The sequence below is a fragment of the Bufo bufo genome, chromosome 6, assembly GCF_905171765.1.
Source record: "Bufo bufo chromosome 6, aBufBuf1.1, whole genome shotgun sequence".
NCBI classification, from domain to species: Eukaryota; Metazoa; Chordata; class Amphibia; order Anura; family Bufonidae; genus Bufo; species Bufo bufo.
The window spans coordinates 179103003-179114884 of NC_053394.1; the positions used below are offsets into that span (position 1 = coordinate 179103003).

The 11882-nt window shown below is 42.5% G+C and overlaps 1 protein-coding gene across 1 annotated transcript in view; it reads right to left on the bottom strand.

Annotated features, from left to right (window-relative positions):
* The window catches only part of LOC121005613 (gastrula zinc finger protein XlCGF66.1-like), a 40441-nt gene extending 31887 nt beyond the window's left edge, over positions 1-8554 (bottom strand). The window contains exons 1-2 of the mRNA XM_040438389.1: positions 8341-8554; positions 6498-6633 (exon numbers count right to left, since the gene is read on the bottom strand). Of these exons, the coding sequence (XP_040294323.1) occupies positions 6498-6575 (78 nt within the window). The 5' untranslated portion in view covers positions 6576-6633; positions 8341-8554. The remainder of the gene's footprint in view (positions 1-6497; positions 6634-8340) is intronic.
* Between the last annotated feature and the right edge of the window lie 3328 nt (positions 8555-11882).

The window sequence follows — 11882 nt, forward strand, 5'->3', positions numbered from 1 at the left end:
CCTCTGTCTCCATTGCTGTTTGCAATGGCGATAGAGCCCCTTGCAGAAGCCCTAAGGAGAGCGGTAACAGTGAAAGGACTTAGGTATAGCCCATTAACGGAAAAAGTGCCATTATATGCCGATGACCTTCTGTTATTTTTAGATGACTGGGGTTCTTCTCTTCCGGAGGCCATGAGCATTATAAATGGTTTTTGGGAAGTCATCCGGCTTGACTATAAATTGGACGAAGTCGGTACTGATGCCGCTCTCTAATAATGGGGGAACCTTTCCAGTACATGCAGCAGATTTACAAATAGTTAACTCCTTTAAGTACCTAGGCATCCAAATTTCGAACAACGTGCAGGAGCATGAGAAACTTAACTTGACACCGTTGATACATAGGTTTAGACATAAAGTCCAGGCTTGGAACTGCTTGCCCCTTACTATGATTGGGCGTACTAATCTGCTCAAAATGATTTTCATGCCCCAACTTCTATATATGCTACATAATGCCCCAACTTGGATTCCCCTCCGCTTTTTCTATACTGTGAATGCGATATTCAGAGACCTAATTTGGAAAAAGGGAATACCGCGTATAAAGCTAGCTACTTTGTGTAGACCTAAAACTCAAGGAGGATTGAATGTCCCAGACCCATGGATTTATTATCTGGCGGCCCAGCTGCAGCATATCAGGGGCTGGGGAGTGGATGATGGCCTCAATACAGCAGGTAGGATTGTAAAATACTTGATTAACGATAAAAACCTGTTGTCAGCCATAGAGGACGGTACATTCCTTGAAATAGGGAAGCATGTCGGCTTACTCAGCACTATACACAGAGTGTGGTGGAAGGCTAAAACGGTTGTAGGGCTCATTGGGTATAGTCAATTCACTCCCATTTGGCCCAACCATATGTATAAAGAATTGAATAAAATAGAAAATGCCCGGGTGTGGGAATGATTTGGGCTTAATCGTATACAGTCGTGGCCAAAAGTTTTGAGAATGACAAAAATATTAGTTTTCACAAAGTTTGCTGCTAAACTGCTTTTAGATCTTTGTTTCAGTTGTTTCTGTGATGTAGTGAAATATAATTACACGCACTTCATACGTTTCAAAGGCTTTTATCGACAATTACATGACATTTATGCAAAGAGTCAGTATTTGCAGTGTTGGCCCTTCTTTTTCAGGACCTCTGCAATTCGACTGGGCATGCTCTCAATCAACTTCTGGGCCAATTCCTGACTGATAGCAACCCATTCTTTCATAATCACTTCTTGGAGTTTGTCAGAATTAGTGGGTTTTTGTTTGTCCACCCGCCTCTTGAGGATTGACCACAAGTTCTCAATGGGATTAAGATCTGGGGAGTTTCCAGGCCATGGACCCAAAATGTCAACGTTTTGGTCCCCGAGCCACTTAGTTATCATTTTTGCCTTATGGCACGGTGCTCCATCGTGCTGGAAAATGCTTTGTTCTTCACCAAACTGTTGTTGGATTGTTGGAAGAAGTTGCTGTTGGAGGGTGTTTTGGTACCATTCTTTATTCATGGCTGTGTTTTTGGGCTAAATTGTGAGTGAGCCCACTCCCTTGGATGAGAAGCAACCCCACACATGAATGGTCACAGGATGCTTTACTGTTGGCATGACACAGGACTGATGGTAGCGCTCACCTTTTCTTCTCCGGACAAGCCTTTTCCCAGATGCCCCAAACAATCGGAAAGAGGCTTCAACGGAGAATATGACTTTGCCCCAGTCCTCAGCAGTCCATTCACCGTACTTTCTGCAGAAGATCAATCTGTCCCTGATGGGTTTTTTTGGAGAGAAGTGGCTTCTTTGCTGGCCATCTTGACACCAGGCCATCTTCCAAAAGTCTTCGCCTCACTGTGCGTGCAGATGCGCTCACACCTGCCTGCTGCCATTCCTGAGCAAGCTCTGCACTGGTGGCACTCCGATCCCGCAGCTGAATCCTCTTTAGGAGACGATCCTGACGCTTGCTGGATTTTCTTGGACGCCCTGAAGCCTTCTTAACAAGAATTTAACCTCTTTCCTTTAAGTTCTTGATGATCCTATAAATTGTTGATTGAGGTGCAATCTTAGTAGCCACAATATCCTTGCCTGTGAAGCCATTTTTATGCAACGCAATGATGGCTGCACACGTTTCTTTGCAGGTCACCATGGTTAACAATGGAAGAACAATGATTTCAAGCATCACCCTCCTTTTAACGTGTCAAGTCTGCCGTTTTAACCCAATCAGCCTGACATAATGATCTCCAGCCTTGTGCTCGTCAACATTCTCACCTGAGTTAACAAGACGATTACTGAAATGATCTCAGCAGGTCCTTTAATGACAGCAATGAAATGCAGTGGAAAGGTTTTTTTGGGATTAAATTAATTTTCATGGCAAAGAAGGACTATGCAATTCATCTGATCACTCTTCATAACATTCTGGAGTATATGCAAATTGCTATTATAAAAACTTAAGCAGCAACTTTTCCAATTTCCAATATTTATGTAATTCTCAAAACTTTTGGCTCCGACACGCAATACAGACACAGGAGCAGCATGAAAAGATAGCACCGGCCCATAAGCATTCAATCATGGATCTTACTAGCTCACAAGGGGGTACCAGTGGAGTTATCTCTCTACATTATAAGGTTTTGCTAGAAATGCAACTCAAAAAATACCCTTTAACACTATATGATAAATATAAGGAAGACAGGGCTAGCACACAATAATATTATATATAAACTTTATTGGCGTCTCCATACGAGACAAAAAAGCGATAAAATATACATAGAAAACAATATGATGGTGAATAGGGAGCACACAAGATGACATGGAGCACCACTAAAGGCTCATCCTGTTATTGCAAATAAATTCAAAGAAATAGCATACAGTATATTATGCATATAAGCCCAACAGGATGTCAAATTCATAAAATCAGGCAGAACTATCAGGACAGGATAAAGATGTCATACAATGTACAAGAAAGCAATATAAAGTGCATAGTGCAAATGTCACAAAGTATATAGATCACTCCAGCTGAATTGTCCGCTAAGGAGCCATAAGATAGATACCTGGGTGGTGCACCAACAACCCCAACGTATGTTTCACGCAAGCTTCTTCAGGGGGAAGTGTGTGTGTAGAGAGAGCTAATAGGGTGACTTATACACTGCGTGCAGAATTATTAGGCAAATGAGTATTTTGACCACATCATCCTCTTTATGCATGTTGTCTTACTCCAAGCTGTATAGGCTCGAAAGCCTACTACCAATTAAGCATATTAGGTGATGTGCATCTCTGTAATGAGAAGGGGTGTGGTCTAATGACATCAACACCCTATATTAGGTGTGCATAATTATTAGGCAACTTCCTTTCCTTTGGCAAAATGGGTCAAAAGAAGGACTTGACAGGCTCAGAAAAGTCAAAAATAGTGAGATATCTTGCAGCACTCTTAAAATTGCAAAGCTTCTGAAGCGTGATCATCGAACAATCAAGCGTTTCATTCAAAATAGTCAACAGGGTCGCAAGAAGCGTGTGGAAAAACCAAGGCGCAAAATAACTGCCCATGAACTGAGAAAAGTCAAGCGTGCAGCTGCCAAGATGCCACTTGCCACCAGTTTGGCCATATTTCAGAGATGCAACATCACTGGAGTGTCCAAAAGCACAAGGTGTGCAATACTCAGAGACATGGCCAAGGTAAGAAAGGCTGAAAGACGACCACCACTGAACAAGACACACAAGCTGAAACGTCAAGACTGGGCCAAGAAATATCTCAAGACTGATTTTTCTAAGGTTTTATGGACTGATGAAATGAGAGTGAGTCTTGATGGGCCAGATGGATGGGCCCGTGGCTGGATTGGTAAAGGGCAGAGAGCTCCAGTCCGACTCAGACGCCAGCAAGGTGGAGGTGGAGTACTGGTTTGGGCTGGTATCATCAAAGATGAGCTTGTGGGGCCTTTTCGGGTTGAGGATGGAGTCAAGCTCAACTCCCAGTCCTACTGCCAGTTTCTGAAAGACACCTTCTTCAAGCAGTGGTACAGGAAGAAGTCTACATCCTTCAAGAAAAACATGATTTTCATGCAGGACAATGCTCCATCACACGCGTCCAAGTACTCCACAGCGTGGCTGGCAAGAAAGGGTATAAAAGAAGAAAATCTAATGACATGGCCTCCTTGTTCACCTGATCTGAACCCCATTGAGAACCTGTGGTCCATCATCAAATGTGAGATTTACAAGGAGGGAAAACAGTACACCTCTCTGAACAGTGTCTGGGAGGCTGTGGTTGCTGCTGCACGCAATGTTGATGGTGAACAGATCAAAACACTGACAGAATCCATGGATGGCAGGCTTTTGAGTGTCCTTGCAAAGAAAGGTGGCTATATTGGTCACTGATTTGTTTTTGTTTTGTTTTTGAATGTCAGAAATGTATATTTGTGAATGTTGAGATGTTATATTGGTTTCACTGGTAAAAATAAATAATTGAAATGGGTATATATTTGTTTTTTGTTAAGTTGCCTAATAATTATGCACAGTAATAGTCACCTGCACACACAGATATCCCCCTAAAATAGCTAAAACTAAAAACAAACTAAAAACTACTTCCAAAAATATTCAGATTTGATATTAATGAATTTTTTGGGTTCATTGAGAACATGGTTGTTGTTCAATAATAAAATTAATCCTCAAAAATACAACTTGCCTAATAATTCTGCACTCCCTGTATAGCCAGAGTAGTCAATTAAAAATAATAAATAATAAACATAATAAACAACTACTACTCTGGCTATATAAGTCACCCTATTAGCTCTCTCTACACACACACTTCCCCCTGAAGAAGCTTGCGTGAAACGTACGTTGGGGTTGTTGGTGCACCACCCAGGTAACTATCTTATGGCTCCTTAGCGGACAATTCAGCTTGAGTGATCTATATACTTTGTGACATTTGCACTATGCACTTTATATTGCTTTCTTGTACATTGTATGACATCTTTACCCTGTCCTGATAGTTCTGCCTGATTTTATGTATTTGACATCCTGTTGGGCTTATATGCATAATATACTGTATGCTATTTCTTTGAATTTATTTGCCATAACAGGATGAGCCTTTAGTGGTGCTCCATGTCATCTTGTGTGCTCCCTATTCACCATCATATTGTTTTCTATGTATATTTTATCGCTTTTTTGTCTCGTATGGAGACGCTAATAAAGTTTATATATAATATTATTGTGTGCTAGCCCTGTCTTCCTTTTTTGGTGTATAACTGTACGTGTTGGCTTTGCATGGGTACTCACTACTGTGAGTCATTTACTATTGGTGTTTACTATATGATAAATGGAAAGAGGATATTCCCGAACTGACCGTAGAACAATGGGAAGTGGTGTTGGAGGAGTTTACGGCAGTGGCTGTGAGTGAGGCTCATAGAGTGTCCCAGCTGTTTCTACTGCATAGGGTCTATAGAACTCCGGTTTTATTGAAAGAAATGGGATATAGGGAAGACGATAATTGCCCAAGATGTGGAACACCTAGCGCTGACTTAATCCACCTTATGTGGAACTGTCCTAGACTTAGACGCTACTGGAATGAGACTGTTGACCTATTGCGGCAGGTATTTGATATACAAATAGATCAGTCAGCAATTCTCTGTGTGTTAGGGCATGTTAAAACGCCGCAACTGTCTCCGGAAAATAGATTAGCCTTAATACGCATATTATATCAAGCAAGGAAACTGATCGCTTATCATTGGATCAATCATCATCCTCCAAAAGTTACGGATTTGGTGGAAAAGATTCATATCTTGATCCGAATGGAAAGTTATGTGTACCAGAAAAGAAGCAGATATGGAGTCCGTGGTTGCAGCATTATAACATTGCTCTATAGGTGGCCGGGATAACTCCTAAAGAAATATGGAATACTCCGGGTGTAATAGCTCTCTCATGCCAGAACTGATGTATAACACTATGTAAGGGAGTGAATGAGTGAAGGTGTTGAATGTGTACAGGTTCTGAGAAGACAAATGCTACACACAAAGAAGTACCAGGCTGTGACCAAATATATTTTACACCATTAAGCATCCCTGGACTTTAAGGTCGATTTGGTTCATGACCTTTGACATGGACTTCTGTTGTGCTGCAGATTTGGGAGGGGAGTTGGTACTATTTGTATCTGTTTTTTTTTTTTTTTAAATGCCATTAATAAAAATGATCTGATTTAGACAGAATGGGTGCTCTCGCTGACACAATGCCTGGAACTCGCTTGTGTGAAAGGGGCCTTACAGTGTTGGAATGTGTCAGCTTCTGGGATCACGGGTGAAGTGTTGGAAATTAGAGCAGTAAAGTCTTGAGAATTTAGAGTATATTTTTACAGTTTCTTTATATTACTTATTTTCAAACCACTGAACATGTTTTATAGCACTGGACAACCCCTTTAAATTAACACCAGAAATCTCACTCATCTGGTCCTATTTTAATAATGAACAGTAATGATGAAGTGATGAAGATAGGAAATGTTTAAAATCGCTCACCTCTCCAGTCAGTAGATAGATGATCTCGAGGGTGATGTTTAATATCTTCTTAGTCACGTCCCATCCGTCTTTCTCCATTATAACTATGCAGGGGTTGTTTTTGGCAGTAAGAACAGAATGAAGGGTGATGTGACCTCTGCATGCAACAATATACATATGAACATCCTTAATATTGTGTTGATCTATATAAACTAACAATTGCAATGTCTATTTTTTATGTAAACATAGCTGCCTTGGGGAGAAGCCAATCCGTAAAAAAAAGAGGCCTTTCGCATGCAAAGCATGGAGCTAGGATCATCGGCCAACTCCTGAAATAAAAAAACTCTTAAAGGGCACCTGTCAGAAGGATCAACTGTTAAACCAGGCATATTGTCTTGAACGGTTGATCCTGCTGATTAAAATACCGCCTGCCTTGGGAAAATCAGTAAAAAAAGAGGAAAAAACTTCGGGAAAATGTATAAAGACCTGCGCTCTCTACACCGGTCTTCATATTCCCTGCACTGCCGGAGGAAAAGCACCTAAATTATGACAAGGCGTATCCTCTGACTGTCCGTGTGTATAAACAGAAATCTACGATATTGCTGTAGATTTCTGGCTTCATTTGCGCCAGAAAACTGGCGTAAATGAAGATTAATTTGTCGGGTCGGCTGGCCACATCCCCTTCCCATGTCCCTTTAGGGTCAAAACTGATCTATGCAACAATTTTTTTAAACAGTTGCAGTCAAGAAGGTCGAGCCTGCAACTTTTTAGTGCAAGGGTGATGATAAATCCCTCCCTTTATTCTTTATGAAAATGAGGGCTTCAGTGAGCTTAGCCCCTCGGTGCATCTCAGCTCCGCAATGCTAGCCATGTGTCCCTCTATACACTGAAGTCAGTGAAGCTTTGGGAATGCCACAACCGATTTCCACAAGACAAGTATCGGTTTAATCAGCAGGATCAAACCTCCCAGGTAGTATGTTTGGTTTAATAGGGTTGATCCTGCTGATGAACACTCTTTAACTAGACAGGTAAATGCTAGTTAAAATACAAGGGAAGAAGGGGGGGGGGGGGGTACCAATGGAGACAGAAACTATGCCTACAACCAGGTATCAAGCATTGTCTGAAATCCTCAGTAGACGAATGAGTGGTCTTATAGCGCTACTGTATGGATACTTCTGTGACTGCGGCGAATGCATGGACAGTACTATGGCTGAAGCTGGTGCAGGGGCACCACCACCACTCAGTCTGAGGACTGCCACCTGGCTATTCTTACTGAAGTTAGGTCTATTCTGTGCTGCACCTTGTGTGTGGGCAATGTCATCAGGTCCATTCTTTGGCACAGCTACTATGCGGCTCTGCCCTTGAGCACTGATGGGTGGGTGCTGTCAGTTGGTCTACTTGTATGGGCACTACCAGTTAGTCTAGTCGCAGGGATGCTCAACCTGCGGCCCTCCAGCTGTTGTAAAACTACAACTCCCACCATGCCCTTCTGTAGGCTGATAGCTGTAGGCTGTCTGTGAATCATGGGAGTTGTAGTTTTGCAACAGCTGGAGGGCCGCAGGTTGACCATGCCTGTTTGTAGCCTCTGGTATCTGACTGAGCAATGAAGCTGGGTCTGCTGTGTAGATACCGTCAGTGCATCTACTGTGTTGGCACTGCCACTGGACTGATGTGGATATCACAGCTGGATCTATGGTGTTGGCACAGGCAGTCCATTTTTTTGGTCAGCACTGGTTACTTGCATACCTCTGTAATGTGATCTCTCACTGTGTGTCCCAGTAACAGGTCATAACAATAACCTCCAATAAAATATACAAAATGCTGATAATTTATAGCAAATAATATTACTAGAAGAGGTTATTACTTCAGTCAGGGGATTCCCGGTCCAGTAATACACAGTCTGTCAGTAAGAAGAAAGAAGCAATGATTGCTGGAATTTGTAGTCATCTAGAGGTCTTCGGGGATTCTGGGACTTGTAGTGCTGGAGAGTCGGGAGCACACTTCTCCGCTCCGTACTCTGATAGTTACAACAGGACCACAGAAACATGGCCGCCACTGTACTGTACTGACGTCTTAAACACGATACCGCTCTTCCCTCCCTAGTGTCCGCTCACTGTCAGGTTGATCCCGCCCATTCTTTTTCTGGAGTTCCTGCTCACAAGCGTTGGCCAATCACCATGGGGGGCGTGGTCGTTCCTTTACTAACAATGACCCCGGCTGCACCAGTCGCTTCCGGGAACTTTAGAGAAGGAGCTTTGAGTTCCGGTTGCTTGGGGGACAGGGAGAGAGTGTTGTAGGTGAGGACTTCTATCTTCCCTCATTCATATTACTGATTTGTTAATAAGTGATCAGAAAGATTACAGAGGATTTGGAGGATAGCTGTAGTTCACTTCCTTTCACCCAGCTTCCACTAGGTATTGCCCTGCAGTTTTCTGTAACTCTCCCACTTACTCTGACCACTGATAAGCCCCCTTCTTTATGATCCCCCTACCTTCATGAGCTTACTCCTGATCCTCTTCCAGACAGACTACACTGATCTGTGCTTTCCTTGTAGTGCTCCTTTCCTATAATCAAACCACATAACCTGCTCTTCACCTTCTTGTCACAGCTGGTTAACTAACTTCCATTAGCACATCTATCTGGCCCCACTTCATAGTATCCCATTGACCTACTAATGTAACCACTCATCCTGTCATCATCTCTGCCTTCCCCTTATGTCAGCTGCCCCTTTGTTGTTTCATCAGCAACCTCCTCTTAAAGACCTGTCAGCATGATCAACCCTATTAATCCAGATTTAATGCCTGGTATGGTTGATCACGCTGATTAAAACCTTTCTTTTGTGTGTATGCTGCAGAGAATTATGAGTTTTTATTGACATGCAAATGAGCAAGTTGGAGCACCAGGGGGCCGGACTGAATCCTTGCAGTACTGCTTTTGTAACACCCTAGTGCTCTGCACACTCCCCTCCCCTTGATTGACCGCGCTAGACAGTATGCTGAGGGCAGAGCTCTGTCCTAGCATGTATATATCATATACACTATTTACAGCTTTACCATGTTGAAAATAGAGGTTTTCTATACTTAGAAAGATAATACATATTACTTGTTCGTTCACAGTCACATTATATGATTATAAAGACACCAGTAATATGTATTAGCTTTGTAAGTATAGAAAATCACTCTTCTCAGTATGATAAGGCTATAGTCTGGAGGTAAGTGGTCAGCCTTGCATGTTCGAATTCTAGACTATATTGTGAACAGAGATTTTCTTAACTGAAGAAAAAAATCTAGAATTCTTTCCTCAGGTTCGAACCTGGTACATTTACATGCAAGGCTGACCACTTACCTCTAGGCTACAACCTTATCATATGGTTTTATATACTTAGAAAGCTAATACATGTTACTGGTATCTTTGTAATCATATATTGTGGCTGTGAATAAACCAGTAATATGTATTAGCTTTCTAAGTATAGAAAACCTCTATTCTTAACATGGTAAGGCTGTAATTAGTAGTGTATATGACATGTACATGCTAGGACACAGCTCTTATTACACCCACTACCTGTGTCGTCACCATAGATCCAGCTGTGATATTCACATCAGTCCAGCAGCAGTGCCAACACAATAGATACACTGACAGTATCTAAACAGCAGACCCAGCTTTATTGCTCAGTCAGATAACAGAGGCTATACAATAGACAGCTGCTAGTGCCCACACAGTCATTGCCATGGCAGAGGCCACACATTAGACTAACTGGTAGTGCCCACACAGTTCACCAGAGCCCAGCTTCGTTGCTCAGTCAGATACCAGAGGCTACACACTAGACTAACTGGTAGTGCCCATACAAGTAGACCAACTGACAGCACCCACCCAGTAGAGCCGGCATCAGTGCTCAAGGGCAGAGCCGCATAGTAGCAGTGCCAAAGAATCAGCATACTGATGTCTAGCTCTGTTAATCACAGTATGCAGAGCACAGTGGTGTTAAAAAAGCGGTGCTCAGAGGATTCGGCCTTCCCCGTGGTGTTCCAATGTGCTTATTTGCATATGAATGCAATTGCAGATAACTCTGCAGCTGTTTAACATAGACTATAAAAGGTATTGTTTTAATCAGCATGATCAACCCTACCAGGCAGTATGCCTGGGTTAATAGGGTTGATAATGCTGACAGAGGCTCAATAAAGTTCTTGTTTTACCTTTAAGAAGTCTATGATTTTCCTGCTTGTGAGATGGCTATTATTATACACAAGTCTTGCTGCATTTGACTCCTAGCAGTCTCCTCGATTTATAAGGACGATTTAGCAGGACCCAAAGCTGCTTCACCTTACTCACTGACAATTGAGCTACACAATGAGCAGAAGATCCTTCATCTCACAATTAAGATTATTGAGCTGCTGACTGGAGAGGTGAGCGCTGCTGGGAATACTGGGAGATTATAGAGTAACACCAAGGGAGGAGTGTGAATGATGCCGGTATCATTGTGTGTCAGGTTCCTATAAGGAGTCAGGATGTCGCTGTCTATTTCTCCATGGAGGAGTGGGAGTATATAGAAGGACTCAAGAAGATCATGATGGCAAAACACCCGCCTTGGACACCATCAGGTAAGGGGAAGACTTTTGTTGTAAGGCCTCATGCACAGAACTTTATCCGTTTTGTGGTCCATAAATTGTGGAGCCTCAAAACAGCAGTGTAAATCTGCCCTACTGTGTTCTCTGTGTGTCTCCTCCTATAGATGGATCCTGTGACAGGAATACATCGGAGAGAAGTTCCAGTCCTGAGGATTATAAGGTAGAAAATGCAAGATGTGACTGACTGAATGATTGCATTTGCTGTTCATTGCCTTAATTGCCCCTTTTAACTTCACAAGCTGCGGTCCAGAGGAATACACTGAATTGTTGTACACAATCTTTGGACGTAGCTGTCACTCAATACTGAAAAATCAGAGTAAGCAGCACTACATACCCCACATTAGGGAAAAGTCCAATTCATCTGGTACCAGACTTGGTGCTCGCAGGTCGAGATCCAGGCTAAGGGTCCCTTGGAATAACAATACTTGGAAAAATCCACAGCACTCCTCCGTTTTGATAGAAATTCCAGTGATTTTATTTAATAAAGTGCAGCATACAATTGCGACGTTTTGACTATAATAAGTCTTTATCAGGCTTGTATGCTGCTTTATTAAATAAAGTCACTGGAATTTTTATCAAAACGGAGGAGTGCTGCAGATTTTTCCAAGCATTGTCACTCCATACTGACCATCAGTACCGATGCAAAAAGTCACAGTGTCCTAGGCCCAAGTCATAACCAAGAGCGAGAGCTCCCTCTCACAATTAAGCATTAAAGCGGTTTCTCTGGGATTCAACAATATATAACCTATCCCTAGGACAGGTCTCCAATACCGCACCCCCA